The 17,551-nt window shown below is 41.6% G+C and overlaps 1 protein-coding gene across 2 annotated transcripts in view; it reads right to left on the bottom strand.

The window, feature by feature from the left end:
* The window catches only part of LOC111220431 (inactive ubiquitin carboxyl-terminal hydrolase 54-like), a 49,805-nt gene that overhangs the window by 8,812 nt on the left and 23,442 nt on the right, over positions 1-17,551 (bottom strand). For both annotated transcript variants that reach the window (XM_022743514.1, XM_022743515.1), the window contains exons 4-12: positions 13,569-13,703; positions 12,060-12,173; positions 11,830-11,912; positions 9,328-9,433; positions 5,491-5,637; positions 2,078-2,227; positions 1,507-1,699; positions 1,095-1,277; positions 498-717 (exon numbers count right to left, since the gene is read on the bottom strand). In XM_022743514.1, the coding sequence (XP_022599235.1) occupies positions 498-717; positions 1,095-1,277; positions 1,507-1,699; positions 2,078-2,227; positions 5,491-5,637; positions 9,328-9,433; positions 11,830-11,912; positions 12,060-12,173; positions 13,569-13,703 (1,331 nt within the window). The remainder of the gene's footprint in view (positions 1-497; positions 718-1,094; positions 1,278-1,506; positions 1,700-2,077; positions 2,228-5,490; positions 5,638-9,327; positions 9,434-11,829; positions 11,913-12,059; positions 12,174-13,568; positions 13,704-17,551) is intronic.

The raw sequence follows: 17,551 nt of genomic DNA, 5'->3' as shown, positions 1-17,551 counted from the left end.
ATGAGTTACTCTCAACCCCTGAATTTTTGTTTTATTTGACCTTTATTTCATTTATAAATGTTAGCATGACAAATAATCCTGTGAAAATACCAGAGGTGGTAAGTAACTTTAGTAAGTAAAAGTAAATTCACTGAACTTTACTTGAGTATATGGATTTTTTGCTACTTTAATCTTGTAAATTTTTCCAATATTTCACAAAAAAGCAACTAACAACAACAACTAACAAACAAAGACTTGCGTAGCAGAACTTTGGTTTTTCTTCTTTCCTCCCTCATTAATCATTTCACGGACCCTCAGATTTATCTTGTGACCCTTTGGAGGGAGCCCGACCTCTAGGGTCCACTGGACTAAACGTAGTCTACATAAAGTATCTAATAATAGCCACAACAGTGATGATGCATCAGTACTAACAATCTAATAATGTACATGTTTACATGGTCTGAATGTGAATTCATAGGCAGGGTGTCTGAAGTCCATGTGTGTCAGTGGTGCAGTACCTGGACTTGCTCTCACTGCTGGTGCTTTCATCCTCCCAGTGGGGGCCCCCGACCCCTCCCTCACAGCCCCCTACTCCTGACGAAGAGGAGGAGGACAGGGGACGAGAGGAGGAGGAGGAGGAGGTGAGAGGCCGGCGAGAGGAGAGCAGGAAGACAGCCGTCTCCTTGTACTCCTGCAGGGGAGGAGAGGGAGGGCGGGGAGGACCCTCCACCGCTGACTCTGAAAATGGGAGAAGAGGAGGAGTAAGAGAGAGAAAGTAAATCCAATAACATTTTTTATTTATCCCACAGGGGCCAATTATGTAGGCAACAGTGCAAGTAAATATGAGAATAACCACTAACGAGGCACATAACCTGAAGAGTCTGCAGTGATGAAGCACAGGGACAAAGAGCTCACTTCATTTCCACTGAAATATGAAAACTGACCTTTGTTTGCTCTTACTTGTACCTACATCCTTTAGCACTTTATCTTACTCTCTGAAAACACTGTGCTCACTTGTGTATTTACAGTTTTGGCGCTTCCAAAGCGTCTTGACTGAAGGAGCAGCTGCACTTTGTGAGTATGGATAAGTTTGCTTCTGGACTTCCCAGCATTACCTCTGGCGTCAGCACCGTGCGGTGGTGTGCCGATGTCGTAATTACAGACCACCGTGGTCTGGGATTCACAGGAGAGGTGGCTGCCCGTGGACTGGTGGAGAGGTCGGCTACGAGAGGCGCGGTGACTCGAGCTGTCCGTTGAGGAGTCGGTACGAGTATCGCTGGATATGGACGGCTCCCGACCTGAGAGAAAACAAAAGAAAAAGAAATGACCTTTTAGTTAATCCTGCATCTCCATATGTGTATAGTCAAAGGCAGGAAAAGAAGTTCAGTCTCTGCAGCATACAGAAGCACAGGCTGGATTATAGGGTTGAAGGTCAGAGCTTTACAGCTATAACCTTGCATGGCCCCGGATGATAAACACAAAGTAATCTGATCTGATCTGTAGCAGAGTGTGTCATCTTTGCTGTACCGGAGTCTTCACTGTCGTAACCAGCCTTGCTGCTGCAGTGCTGGAGCTCCAGCTGCGGGTTGGAGCTGGTACAGGGGTTGGGGCTCTCCTGCAGTATCACCGGCGTCCCACGGGGGTCAGCGTAGAGCAGCAGCAGGGGCTGATAGTGGCCTTTGATACAGCGAGACACCACGTCCTTCCACTTAGGGCCGATCTGGAGGTGCAGCAAGGGAACACACACACACATACACACATACACACATACACACACACACACACACACACACACACACACACACACACACACGAAGACATATGTATTTTCCAGCTTTATGGCACATAACTCAAGCTCAAATATAAAGTAATACAACATAAGACCAGTTTTAGCACTGAGACCTGCACTAAGATTTAAACAAAGAAAGGGATTAAACCTTAAGCACAGAACTGACCGTGCAGCACTTAAACTGACATACAGCATAGTTCCAGTTGTGCCTGCTCTCGCTGCTCTCACAGGCACAAGTGGAGAGGCAGCAGATGCTGCACAGTGCACCCTCCCCGTGTTGCAGCATGCAGACTCCAAACTGTGTCTCACCTCTTTGACGTGGGCGTCGTCGAAGTACATCCACTTGCGTATCTTGGTCTGGAAGAAGAAGGTGGAGTAGTGCTTGCCGTAGTAGCACACCATGCCCACCAAGTAGAGCTCCGCCTGGCGAGCCCTCTCCTCTGTCACACGGTAGAACAACTACAGAGAGAGAGAGAGAGAGAGAGAGAGAGGGGGGAAGAGGAGGGAGGGGAGGAGGAGGAGGAGACAGGGAGGGAGGGAGAGATGCAGGGAAGAGAGGGAGAGGTGTGCAGTAGGGGGGGAGGAGATAGAGACAGAGGAGTTAATGTGAATACGAGCACATTTTTGCTCACCTAGTATATATGCTGTATGCAGTAATACCTCACATACTGCCTTTTCTCAAACTCTTCACTTTTCTCTCCTTGTAAACTGCACACACGGTACAGTGCTGCATATATGCTGCAGATTTTCATGCAGAAATTATGCACAGACCTCACATTGATGTCTCAGTAAGGTCAGCTGCTGCAGACAACACTGCTGCTTTCTGCACGTTTTACACAAAGACCACTGTGACATAATTACTGTATGTTAACATAACCTTCAAAATAATCCTATCTCGCTGTATGTTGATGTATTCCATCTTTGCCCGCTGCTGAAAAGTCCTATGTGGTTCAATAGAGGAAATGACAAACTAACAATTACTGTAAGTATTGATGACTTATTTTTAGTCAATTATAATTAGTCTACAAAAGGTCACGAAATAGTTTCCAAGTCTAAACCAAAACAACGGCCATAACAAAAAATACAAACAAAAAGATAATCAATTGACAATAATGAAAAAACAAATCCTTACATTTAAGAAGCTGGAACCAGTGAGTGTTCAGCATTTTTACTCTATAAATGACTTAGAGCAAAGATGAATCAATGAAAATTGTTATTTATTGTAACAGACTCATTGTTTCAGCACAATAATCTAATCTAAGGAGAGAAAGGACATAATGGAGAAGCAGGGAGGCAGAAAAGAGAGAAAGCAGATGCAGAAGACTGACAAAAAGAGACAATAGGACATACTGGATGCAGATGGATTCACTTTTTCTGATCTAACAACTACACAAAAGCAGCAAATTCAATAGATTAAGCCTCCGATTCTCATCTAACAACTAGCTTCCTCTCACAGCAGTGGGATGAAAAAACGAGAGTAACGGCAGCAGGCGGAAGATAGAAGACAGAGGAAAGAACTTGACTCACTATAACACATATTCATATTCACTGATCCATTATTCATACATATCACTTCAGAATGCGGCTGGAGATGTTACAGTGGCATTAAAATGCATCAACATTACTCAGTCATGACACGGAGAATCAGGGGTCAAACACGTGTCTGTGTGTGTGTGTGTGTGTGTGTGTGTGTGTGTGTGTCTGTTAGAGAGGTGTGAAAACTGCAGCAGGAGACGTTCTCTACAAGAGTAATGAAAGTCGGGTCAATAGTGTGTGTTATAATTTGTTGTTTTTCCGAGTGTGCTGGAAAAAAGATTGGTTGGGTCACATATTTGTATTCTGTATTTGTATTTATGTATTTGTACTGTATGTGTTTCTGCACATATATTTGTATTTTGAAACTGCATGCGGTCCTTGCATCCGTACGTGTGTATGAGTGTGTTTGAACACACTTCTGGGTATTTGTACCTCAGGAAGTAATGTTTCTTTAGTAACTGTTTCGTTGAGAACTTCGTAGAAAATCTGAGATAAAGTAAAGTAGGTAGGAAGTTCAGCTCTGGAACAAAGGATTCATATGGATTTAATGTATTTACAAATCTAGGAATAAATGTATTAACCCTTTTAACTCTCTGGACAAATAATTATACTAATAACTATCCTAGAACACATATAGTACCACTCTCATGTAAAGTGATGCAGAGTGATGGCTTTTCTGACCAGCCAAGGCAAGTTGTTATGGTACCTTCAAATGGGAGTGTTTACGAGAAGTGTTTTCACATATTGAAAATAACTAAGCAAAGGTAAGCCATAAGCCTAAAAATGAAAGGACTGAAAAATGCAAAGGCAACAGTAGTACAGTAGTATTTCTTAACACTAGAGAGGGTCAGCTGGTAAATCAGTCCGTGTCATTTGAATAAAATGTCATTTTAACACCAAACAGCTAACGTGAACATGATTCCCGACTGAATGAACAAAGTGAAACTTAATGGCAGTTCAGTCAGATTATTAAGATAGCTTTTTTTTTAACCATATTCACTGTTTTTCTCATGAACTACAACCCTTACTTTGTTGTATGTTTTGTCTGCTGCCGAACATCATCTCTTGTCGGGAGCGGGTGGTGATGATTGTTGCTTTGCAAGAGCTGCGGCCATTCTTGCGTTTACAAGATAAGAGGTTATAAAGACCTCCTCTGAGCAGCGCTACATCTTCAGAGCAGATTGAAGGCTACAGTGAGTCGCTATCAGAAAGTAATGAGATGGTCCAGGGCTAGCTGGTTAGCGTGCTAACTTCAGTAGAAGTGAAGACGTGATAGAGACAAGAGTTAACAATGCAGTTACAATTCACCACTGGAGACAGCTCTTGGTGAGTAAAGGAATGAAGTTTGATGCTGAACTCACAAAGTTTCTTCTAGACTGCAAGTTAACAACTGTTAATGCTAACGCTGGCTATGTGGCCTTAGCAAAACTTACAAATAGCTCCTTTAAATGAAAACAAGACTTAGCGACTAGTCATGCTAACAGCAAAGTGGTGCTTTGAGCTAAAAGCTAACATCAACATGTTCACTAAAACAATGCTAACACGCTGATGTTTTGCAGGTAATGTTTGTTAACACACTGTTACCATGTAAGATCAGCATGATAGCATGCTAACATTTGATAATTAGAACTAAACACAAATTAGTTTTGCACGTATTTGGTCATAGACCATTTGTATTTGAGAAACACGGTGAAGCAGTGGCCTGTTGGTGCTAGAAGAAAAGTCAGGGATCACCAAAGTCATTGGGATTCATCATCCGGAAATCATGAATGTTTGTGGCAAATTTTAGGACAGTAATTGTGGACCACAGAACTAGACACTGCACTCCCCAAAGCCCTGCCACCAGAGAAGCTAAAATCTGGTACACAAGTATTTTTACAGTTTCACAGTCACATTTTCTGTTGTCAAAGCCTCAAATTTAAAAGGAGCCTTGTGAGCCACTTCAACAAACATTTGTGATTTCAAATTTCTGACTACTGACATTCATCTTACAGTTACAAGAACCTCCGGCTCATTGTTACACACTGCACAAAGGTCTGTTCACTGACAAATATAGAGCATTGTGTCTGTGTGTTTGCGTCAGCGTTTGTGCATACTTGCTTGCCTGCTCACATAGGCATGCATAACATATGATAATGTGATAACGAGTGTATTATGTGTGTGTAATGTGTGTGAGATCCCCTTACATCTCCCAGACGAAGGCAGGTCCCCAGGCTGTGTATGACGTCTTCTGCCAGGTCAGAGTGGTCTGAATCCCACACCAGCCCGATGGACACAATCTCTGGCGAGTTCATCAGCACCCGGCGGATACGCAACACCTCCCCACAGTTACTCTGTGAGGGAGGGTGGCAGAGAGGGTAAAAAAAAAAAGAAAAAAAAAAGGGAGAGCGTGTGATCAAACATGTTTATTCATCCTGTGTTAGGAGGCACAGAGTGTGACAGCGGTGCAAACCATTCCTTTATTTGGCAGTGATGAACACATGCATGCATGCAGATACAAACAGGGATAAAGTGAACAGTAAGAGAATAAAAGAATGGGGGCCAGAGATAAAAGGCAGGAGAAAAGAGATGATGAAAAGACTGTAAGAGAGAACGACAGAGGAAGAAGCACTGTGCTGAGTTGTATTTGTCCCTTGGGCCTTCTGTTGAGTTCAGAACCGTGTGTTCTGAATCCTTCCTTTGAGTCATGACCCACCGCAGAGCTGGTGCACACACACTCAAAAGCCAGCACACATGCACACACACGAGCATGCACACAGTGCTGGCGGAGCGGGCTCGGAAACAGCCTGAGAACACCCTGGCAACCAGACACTTTGCCAAACACACAACACACACACACACACACACACACACACACACACACACACACACACACACACACACACACACACACACACACAACTCTCCCTTTGTGGGCGGCGGGCTGTCTTGCGCTGGCACCAGAGATGGCAGGAAGGTATTTTGCCAGGGTCTGCTTCTCAATTCTCAGAAAGGGACACAAACACAAGCCAGGGAGCAGCAGCCAAACAGCACAGCACTGAGGCACAGGCTATCTGTTAGTTTAGGACACGTTGACGGGACACATAGTCTCAGTTTGCTCTCTGTGCTGTCTCACTGCTGCGAACGGCCGCTGACAACATCATTCATCAAATGATCGTACAAACAGATTCGCTCTGCTTCATAATACAACATTGATCGGTGCAGTCTCATCTCTGAATATTTTATATGCAAAGATTTCTTTTCTTTTTTTTTCCGGCTGTGGCTATGCAGACCTTTCTGAGAGAGCGTGAGTTATGTAATAGTGCTGCTGGTCAAAGGATACTGTAGGTTTGCAGAATGCTGATAGCGGCATTCTCCAGAGCAAAATGAAACAACTTTAGGAAAATGTTTGCGCTTATGCTTCTTCAACGACTCATACAGCACCGAAATAAAGAGACAATCCCACTTTTATCAGTGTAATGACAGCTGAGGAGGCAAATTGCTGATGTAGGACAGATGAACAGTAAAACCAGCATACATCTAAACAGAGGTGGAAAGTGACTGAGTGCATTTATCGTAAAATCATCCTTAAAGGATGGTTGCAATTTATTGCTACTTAGGTCTTAGTTTTGTAGCTTTGGCCACCATCTCTTCCAGTCATGATAACACTGTACCAACCCAAGTTATTGGGATCTGGGGACGTGGCAGCATCACTAAAACAAAGTCTGATTTGTCAAGAGATATAAGCGACAGGTTGCAAACAAGCCAACAGTTAAGCCAGATTATAGAACAAAAGCAGTTTGAGTGATAATTTTATAGTTCCCCTTTGATTTTTGTTCCAAATAAGTTTGGCTAACCTGTTCATTTGTTTAAAACCTGCCCGATCAGCCTGGCTGCTGGTTTGTACCATTTTTAGCAATTACCAATTAACTTAGCGTGTACAAAGTTATTATGCCGATAGGAATCAAGGCCAAATCTACAAAAACAAAACCCAAAGGCTTGTTTCACAAAACCGACAAGCGCTGTTATCATGCAGAATGCAAATGATGGCAGTGTCTCATTTCCAAATAATTGTTGCTTGCAAATTGCTGATACAGGGCTCTACAGGGCTCTCTCATGCTCATGCCTGGGAAATGTGTCAAAATGAGCTGGAGGGCATTTTCTCACAGTTTGCATGTCTCAGATTTAGTGAAACAGGCCCCAGGTTATAAAACAAGTTAAATTAATCTTTAAGTACAATTTTGAGATACTTGTGCTTGCTATTTTATACTTCTATTCTTCTACTTCCATATATTTGAGAGGGAAATATCCTACTTTTTACACTTCTACATTTATTTGAAGGTTATAGTAAGTAGTTACTTTGCAGATTGAGATTTTACATACAGAACAAATGGTCAGTTTATGAACTACGATGCACTGCTGCAGATTAAACTACTGAGCAGTGAATAAAATCATCTTAAAACGGCTACAGACTGCTCTAACATGAATGTAGCATAATCCAATATGTTTGATACTTTAAGTTCATTTTGCTGCTTATACTTCGAGCACCTGAACCACATGGCATTTAATGTCAATCCCAGCTATCATCAGATTCTGCTGCTAAATCCTGAGTAGGACATGGATATATGTTACATCACTATTTCCAACAAAGCCCTGCCCACTTCTAACACAGATGGAAACAGAAATCTCTCATGTGAAATAAACAAAACTGATCTAATTTTGGCAGAAAAATGTGTGTGTTCATGTAGGATCTTACCACTAACAGTTAACTGGGAAAATAGATGTTCATGGCCATCAAGTACGTTTACATTTTAATATTACTTCTTTCACAGTAATAAATGTGGTAATTATCTGTATATTCAGCTAATTAAATTCATTTTAGTGTAACTCACCAAATTTCAAGTACCCAAAAATTGTGCACACACGTTCTTCACACTTTCCTCTGTCAAGTCTTTGGCACCAAGCAAACATCTTCACACTCTCCTATCTTCATTCTGGCACCTACTGTATCTTCCAGCAGCCTCACTCCCATCCAAATACCCTTACTTTGTTTGAGCAAAGCCCAAGGCGGTAATAACAAAAGATCAGCGCTGCAAGTGATGGAAGATAAACACAGGCAGGTTATGTGACTCCCGCAGGACTGCGCACACAACGTCAGCGTTTGGACTATGAATAAGCTAATGTTGTGTTCATTAGTGTGGTTGCAGTAGTGGTTGTGGTGGTGGTGTGTGAAGAGAGGGGCAGCTGCTTGACTATACCCAGAGAGGAGGCTCTTTGTGCAGACACCTTGGCAGAGAGGGGTGGGTGAGAGGGGCCAAGCTGGATCTGTTCGGCGGCAGCACTTTCCCATGTGGCAACAACACACAAACCTCCAGAACAAAGGAGTCATACGTTCCTCTATCCACCCCGTTCACTACCTACACCTCTCTCTCGCTCTCTTTTACCACCTTATTTCTTTCTCTTACTGTAATCTCTTCTCACCTGTGTACAGTATATTTGAGGCTCATCACCACAAAATACCCACATTTCTTTTTAGGAGGATAATGTTGGTTTGAAACAATCTGTCCTGCTCTACTTAGCGCTCTTTAGTTTCCTGCTGCAAGAAGATGATGATCACCATGGTTTACTGTACAGGAGGTCGATGAGGACAACTCAGAAAATGTTTCCGGTTACAGAAAGTGAAGAGAAAAGTGTGAAGGGAAATGCAAATGAGCTGATGATTATGTAACACAGACCCACCAAGAGAGAAGGGAAAAAAACAAACAAGACCTGATGAAACTACCAAAGTGGTTATGCTGCAAATTATATTTTTTAAATCTAATTTTCAGTATCCAGCTTTCTGCATTATTGATGTTTTTCATACATTCATCTTATACTATTAGAGGGAAAAAAAAAAAATTTGCATTCTTTTCCTTTTCTGATAAACAAACCTCATATTGTATTACACTAAAAGTGAAAAAAACAAACATGTAACAGTGTCGAGTTGCTGAATGTGCTGTGTGTGTTGTGTGAGTGTTATGTGTGTACGCTGTGTATACTCTCACAGGGCAGTTGCGCAGGTCTCCCATGTTGCTGGCGTTGCGGAGCAGTTCCCCAAACATGTCCGGTGTGGGTTTGTCTCTGCACTCCAGCATCCTCACTGCTTGGTTACTGCAGCATTAGACACACACACACACACACACACACACACACACCAATAACAATAACAATTAAACCACACAGTCTTTGAATAACTTCACGGTCTGCGTTTAGATACCGATGCTTCTGATGAACAACACACCGAATAATTCAAGAATTTCTTCAGCAGACCACAAATAAAACAATTGTCTGGTCCTGTATATTGCTTAAGCAACCATCAAACACATCGACACCAACTCTGAGTCAGTCCAACAGGCATTTTCTCATCTGCTTTAATAAAGAAAGGAAAATGAAGGAAAAGAAAAGAAGGAAAAGTAAGGACAAATCTAGATTATACAGACTGTGAACAACAGTAATTCTGAGCAAATTTCTAAATCCTTTCTGGTATTGATCTTTGACCTTGATCTGAAATAACAGTATAGCGTAGTATAACAGTACAGTATAAGATTATTATTGTTACAGTTACTAAAGGAGAAGTTCATCAACAACTAGAATCATTTGATGAAAAAAGCTTCGCTACTGAAGCAAAACTATTTTTGAGACAATTTCCTTCGGCAAGGCTTAAAGAAGCTGCATTTATCCCTTTTAAGTACAATTGTCCTCTGAAGGACAAATTCAAATATACATCATTATTTTCTGTGAATACCAAATGAACTTGTGAGAGCTTGTCTGCAGTTCGGTACCATGTATGGGATTATGTGTGCAATGAATCAGCATTGTTTTTCCCAGTGAAGTATTCCTTTAAGAATAACGATTTTAAAAACCATCCAAATCTCTCCCCCTCCCTGCTCTCCTCCCCTGTCCTCTCCTCCCCTCCTCCCCTCCTCTCCTCTCCTCTCTTCCTTTCCATTTGCCTGAAATGAACTCAACCTCTTCACTCGCCTCTCTCACTCGATTTCAACCCCTCGCTCACCCTCTCCTCTTCAGATGCGCTGGCAGGTGCAAAGCTAAGAAAGCAGAGAGAGCAACAACAACAAGCACAGCCAGGAACACATGTGTTCCTTTGTTTACTTACGTCTGAATTCTGCTTGAACCAGACATTTGTTTTGTCTTTTTGTTGCCCTCTGATTATCTCACTCATGTTGACTTTCGCATATTTGACTATGGTGACTGTAAACAACAGGCTCCACTAAAGGTAACTAGAATTACCGCCTTGTGTTTGTCACTGTGACCTTGACCTTTGGCCACCCAAATCTAATCTACGTTTGTACCAAATTTGAGGATATTTCCCTTGAGGAGTTCCTGAGATATTGTGTTGACGAAGCTTCGATTTGAAAATCAGTTCTGAATTCGATTTAGAGCCTTTTTCTGATTGGTTGGTTTTGTTTAGTATTTTGCTTAGTCAATTTGTAGCCGCGTTCTGATTGGTCAGTTTGGAGCCTTATTCCGATTGGTCGATCTGTAGCTTTACACTGAGATATTGCGTTCACAAGGCCAAAAGTGTTTTGTGAGGTCACCATAACCATGACCTTTGACCTTCGACCACCAAAATCTAATCAGTCCATCCTTGAGTCCAAGTGAATGTTTGCAGAAATTCCCTCACGGCGTTACTGAGATATCGCATTCATGAGAATGGGACAGACGGACGGACAACCCAAAAACATAATGCCTCCGGCCCTGGCAGTCGCCGGCACGGAGGCATAAAAATAGTTTGGCAGTGCTAACAGGCACAAACACGGAGCGGTGGCACCGCTGTGGCCCACAACTACCTTGACACAGTATGTTTATTTGTACTTTTGCCCCCCATTCATCCCTCTATTTCCTCCGCCGTGTTCCATTTCCAAAAGGGAGATGGAGTGATATATCCTCTTACTTCCCTCTTGTTCACAGTCTTCCCGACCCACTGTTCCACTTATAGATTTATGTCGCCCCCTGGGTCTACTGAATCAAACAGCTGATTGATTACTTTCCCTGTTCCTTAATTCATTGACTCAGAGCATGTGCGATTTTTATGTAACAGCTCTGAGGATGTGCACATGCTTCCTCTGTGCGTGGATTTACCTGTGTGTGTGTGTGTGTGTGTGTGTGTGTGTGTGTCTGTATGTGTGTGTGTAGGCTACCTGAACATGGGAGAGACAATATGCACAAGCTCACCTGCTCTTGCATATGCATGAACATACACATGTGTGTGCATACTGTGTGTGTGTGTATGTGTATACATGTGCATGTGTGTGTGTGCGTGTAATTGTGCTCACAGTTCAGTGTTCAGCGGGGACCCGTGCAGGAGAGAAGAGAACACGCTGTACCTTCCTTTACTGCCACCCAGCCTCAGCTTGCTGCCAGATTTACTGCAGTGTGTGTGTGTGTGTGTGTGTGTGTGTGTGTGTGTGTGTGTGTGTGTGCGTGTGTGCGCGCGTGCACCGAGTGTGTGTGTGTGTGTGTGTGTGTAGGTGTGTGTCTGGTCTTACCAGAGGGATGTAGTGGAGATGTAATGAACCATCTGAATGAAGGGCAGGGGGTCTGATGTGGCTCCACAGCTGTTACACACACACTGCAAACACAAACACAGCCTCAGATTCATAACAGGACATTGTGTTTTCAAAAATGTTTGTGTGGAATATTATTTTAATTAAAGCTGCCAAAGTGAAACACGTAACAGCTCTTTAAAGCAACAAAAAAGGACTGAAGAGTCTCCTACCTGTTCGAACAGAGTCATGGCAAACTTCTGGTGTGGTATACAGTGTTTAGCTGTGCAGATGTCCTCTCTGCTCTCTGCGCTGATGTGGAAGTGGATACGCATCAGGAGATTCTCCTGGGAAACACATGGACATCAATTAGTGTGTTTGTATTGTATTCATGTGTGCAACTATGAGCTCGAGTAGGTGTGCTAAGTTGGCATAGGTGTTTGTTTATATTGTATACATGTGTCAAGCGTGTGCGTGTGTTTGACGTGTGTGTTTGGCATGTGCGTTTGGTCGTTCCTCTCTGTTGGTGCTCCTGTTAATCTGACCGTGGGAGCAGCATCTATATTTCATAAGAAGCCGACGGATTCCCTGACTGAACACATTTACTACCAATCGATCAGACAGCGCCTCTCGGGCACACACATAAACACACACATACACACACACACACACACACACACACACACACACATACACTGTGGAGGAAAGAAAGAGGCTGAGGTGGAAGGGAGAAAGCAACAGGAAGGCACAAGGAAGTGTTGTGAGGAAAATGTGAAGACATTTCAAAAGTAAAACCTGTGACTAATGACATTTTCTCTTCTTAATTTTCTCCTTCAATAAATAAAGTTTATTCCAAAATGAGACACCCACCATTTGAAAAATACAAAACCCTCACTGTTGAGTACAACTACTGTGAAGAACTTTGCATCTGAGGAAGTAGACTGCAAATATTATATGATAAAAAAAGACTATATAAACAGCACAGTAATATCATTCATGTGCAAGAGTTAACACTGGTGCTGCTTTCCACTGCTGGAGACAGCTCTTGGTGAGTAAAGGAATAAGGTTTGATGCTGAATTCACAATGTTTCTTCTAGACTTGTAAGTAAACAGCTGTTAATGCTAACGCTGGCTATGTAGCAATAGCAAAACTTACAAGTAGAGCCATTTGGCCAATTTAAATTTTTTTTTTTTTTTGCCAGTTTGAGAAGATTATATGCAATTACATGATACATTATCATTTTTTCATGAGGTCAGAATGGCAAAGTAATAATACTAACATTAGTGATGCCTATCATATACAACCACGCAAACACTGGTGATTCTGCACATCAAATTAGTCATTATAATTAGGCATTTGTCACAGTTTTCAACTTCATAATCTTACATAAATTATCTTAAAAGACAAATTAGCTGGGTGACTTATGTTTGTCACATTGGTCATTACAGTCACATGTGGTTAAATAAGGCCTACACTTTCCATCCATTTGAAGACACAATGGATACCTTACAATGTCAAAACAAAAGTTGAATATCATACACTTCACAAAAAAACATATTTCTTTGAGGCTGCTATATCCCCTGAGGATTTCTGACTGCAGTAAAGACCTGGGAGTTCCTCAAATAAGCCTTTAGGCAATCCCCCACTTCTCCCGTGTGTGTGTGTGTGTGTGTGTGTGTGTGTGTGTGTGTGTGTGTGTTTGTGTGTGTATGTGTGTGGCCATGTGGTGTCGCAGACTCACAAAGCACTCAGCAGCGTCGTCCATGATGCCCAGCTGAAAGCGTTGTTCGTCTTGGAAAGTCTTGGCCAGAGCACTCCGCAGTGCATCTGATGGCAGCACGCGCTCACTGCTGAACTGGAACTGAGCAAAGATACTCTGCAAACACACACACACACACACACACACACACACACACACACATATAGAAATCCATTAATTCTTTATTTCGCTGCTACAAATATGCACCGTGACATAAATGTTTTTCCTGAAAGACCCCCGCATTGTTAGAGTGTGTCCATCTACACATTATTATTATTGTGTTTGTGTGTTTGTTTTTTTTTCATTTCTCTCAGACTGAAACAAAACCCTCTATAAACAGATTTGTCCTGTAAATCGGCAACATGTTCTGTCAACTGACCCATAAAGCAGAACCGGTAGGAACTTGTTGTCAACTTGTCAGGACCAAAGTGCTGCACAACAAAACCCAGACTGGACTAAAACAAACGCCTCACAGCACAGCTGGCCTCAATATCAGCCCATATCAATAATAAATGTGATTTGTAGTGCACTTTTCTTCGACAAAAACAGCTCTCGGAGTGCTTTGTAGCAGTAAAATAGAAACCAATTCAAACTGTTGCGCGGGGCTGAGACAGAAAGCTAGGCCACTTAAGTGTGTTTTGAGGCCAGTGCTCCGAGACCAAAGAGAGATCAGTGAGGGAAGAGTTGTTTACACCGTTTACATCCAGACAACTGCCAGACCAGTATTTTGACCCCATATACAACCAGTGAGTGTTTTCTGTTTTGTCCCTAATGCTGCGGTATCATTTCAAAGTGTAATGGTATTATCATCACCACCCCTGCCATGGAGGTTATGGATCCACATTTGTCTTTTGATAGTTAACAGAACATTTTAAACACTATTTGACTGATTTCTGTTCAGTTTTGTGTTAAAAAAAAAAAAAAAAATTTTTTTAAATGGTTTGGCCAAGAAAAAACATCCCTACATGTAGTGTTTCAGATATATCAGCAATGTGGTATTAGTCAAGCATCTTGTATCTCCTAAACCACTGGTTCCCTATTCTTTTGGCTTGTGACCCCATAAAATACACCAATGTCTGCTTGCAACTCATTACAAGTGTCAGGATTCAATGAGATGAGAGATCCATTAGATGGGTCCACAGCCCCATTTTGGGAATTACTGTCCTAAACTCCTAAAATCTCTATCTTAATACAGGCCTCACACGTTTGACATTTGGAAACTAGTTTAAATTACTTTATAGATATCCATGTTGATATTTCCTCTATGGTTGATATTTGACCTAAATGCCTTAACTGTTAAATACATTGTGTAATTAAAACCACAATTAGGTGACAAATGCACATGTCTACTCCAGGCAATATGCTGGATACAAATGGTCATAACTTACTTGAAATCACACACAATTCAACCTTGTACAAAGCCCTAATATTCCTGCACCGGGCTTTCACTATATGCACTTTCATCTGGATCAAGGTGCAGAATAAAAACTTTTAATTCAGTCATTAAAATGACACATTTATATAAAGATAGCTTTCTAGTCATTATTACTGTCAAAAAATGTTGCAGGAATAGTTGTACTGACAATAGTTTTAGAAGCAGTAGTACCAGACAACATAGTCAATTACTCTGTGGCTCACATGGACTGAAAATGAACAAATCCAGATTAATCAGTACCTTAAATGTGGTGATTTAAGTCTGACATGAGACCTGAAACTAACATCGAGTTCAAGCAGAGGCAGTGAGAGAAACTTCTGACTGAGTCTGAACCGAAGAGAGTTGAAGATGTCTAAAGTGGGAGAGATAAAAGCATGGCTGCCTTTCTCCGGATTGCCAACGGATAAAAATGACCTAATTTTTTGTTGGTAAGAATTCTCAGCAGGAAAAAAGCAAAACCGAGCAACTATTTTTGACCAACACTTAAACAGCCCAAAACAGAAATAAACACAAGGCAGTCTGATGTGTCGGAGCAGCGCGTCGGTGCTGTGGACTCTGAGTGCTCCTGGTTTTCTGTCACAGCGGTAATTCAATCACTGATTAGATGGCTGGACTGAAAAGCAGCAGGTGCTCTGTGTCCTCAGGGCTCATAAGCACTATATTAAATGACAGAAAGATATTCGAACACAGTCTCTCCAGAAGCACGTGTCATGGGTTTGTATCCACACTGGATCCATTTTAGCTGTTCAAGCACACAGCCTCAGCAGACATGAACATCTTTGATATGAGCAAGCATTTCTATTTTGAGTATTTTCAAAATATTGATTATTGGATATAAAATCTGAAGTTACTAAATACATGAAAGGAATCGTGTGTGTGTGATAAACTTCTTTAATTTCATAGAGTTGCACAGTTTACAGTTCTTAAGTGTTATGGCAAAGCTTTAATATTCTACAGTCAGTTTTGTGTAGAGTTTGTAACAGGAATCTAACTAAATGTTAAAGTGATTTTTGTAACATTTGGCAGGAAACAGGATATCTCTGGGTTTGGGAATGTTGTTTATTGTCCAAACAACTAACTGATCAATCAAGAAAATAATGGCAGATTATTAGCTGATGAAAATAATCTGTAGTTGCAGCTTTATAGCAGCTTTATTGATCCCTGAAGGGAAATACACAAATAATAAATGTTGCAATATGTATAGCATTATACACTGATGTCCACAATCTGAATCCAAACTGAACATGGAAAGAAACATGATAGCTCAAGCGGTCACTCAGTCGACTCTGGTTAACAGAGAAAAAAAAACTAAAAACACTTCACACAATTTTTTCAAAATACAAGATCCTGATGCAGGTCAGATGCTGCATTGAGGTGGTGAGTGAGTCAGGCAGCAGCACTGATGGAAAATCACAGCTCAGTCACTGCTGGTGACTGGTGGGCTTCAGTAGTTACTCTAAGACAGTGGCACAGAGCCAAGAAAGGTCAGAGGTCACTGTAAAATACCAAACCCTGTCACTTAAACATTACATTTATATACGACTCATTTGAATGAGGGAATGCATTTTGTAAGAGATGAATGCCTTTGTTGCCAATGCTAAATATTGTTATTGAACATATGTGCAACACAGTCACTGTCCTGTCATGCATGACTAACCAGTTACTGTTACTTTTACTGTTACTGTTATGTTAGAGCTTACAATGATAAACTGTATAACAAAGAAAGTCAGCAAAGTCACTTGTGAGAAGTTTGATTGTCAAAATAGTTGCTGCTTTTTGGAGAGAGGAAAGTGTCTGAGTCCTATACTTTATACCACCAACCACCCACTCAAACCTCCACCCTGTGGCTCCTGTCCAATATAAGGATCTCACACTTTCTGTGTATGAAAAAAAACATAGCCCAGTTTCCTCCAACACCTATTTGGCAAAGCAAATATATAATATCCATAGATATTTTTTTGTAGGAGAAAAGTTTCTGTTGTGGCAGCTTAGACTTCACCTCTCCAACGAAACCTAAACATTAGCAAAAACTTTTCTTTCCTTCACCACTACTCCACGTTGGACTTTCAAAACACACGACATAAAGTTCACACTAGTTAATGAGAGCTCAAATCTCGAAGTATTCAAGTCACAGAATCCTTCACAAGTCAAACCTAAATCTGTGTGTGATTCAGACGAGTAAACAATTCCTGGAGTTGTTTCCTGGACATAGTCACTTAGTTGTATTTCCTCTCTTTATGCATGTCTAGTTATTCCAACGTGTCAGAGGTCATATTTTACGTTTTGGAAGCAGTTAAAGATGGTTGAGAATATACGGAGTGAAAGTGTTAGAAAACAATAGGCTGGAGTCTGTGAGTGTGTGCAGGCTGAGGGTTGGCAGTGGGAAAGGTAATGCAGTCGTGCTGATGGGGAGCAGAGAGAGAGAGAGAGAGAGAGAGAGAGAGAGAGAGAGAGGAAGGGAAACAGAGAAAGAGAGGGGGAAAAAAGTAATGTGTGCGTGTGTGTGTGTGTGTGTGTGTGTGTGTGTGAG

Source organism: Seriola dumerili, unplaced genomic scaffold, assembly GCF_002260705.1.
Source record: "Seriola dumerili isolate Sdu_G_001 unplaced genomic scaffold, Sdu_1.0 BDQW01000068.1, whole genome shotgun sequence".
NCBI lineage: Eukaryota > Metazoa > Chordata > Actinopteri > Carangiformes > Carangidae > Seriola > Seriola dumerili.
The sequence above is the reverse complement of the archived record's forward strand: the minus strand, read 5'-3'. Positions and strand labels throughout refer to the sequence as shown.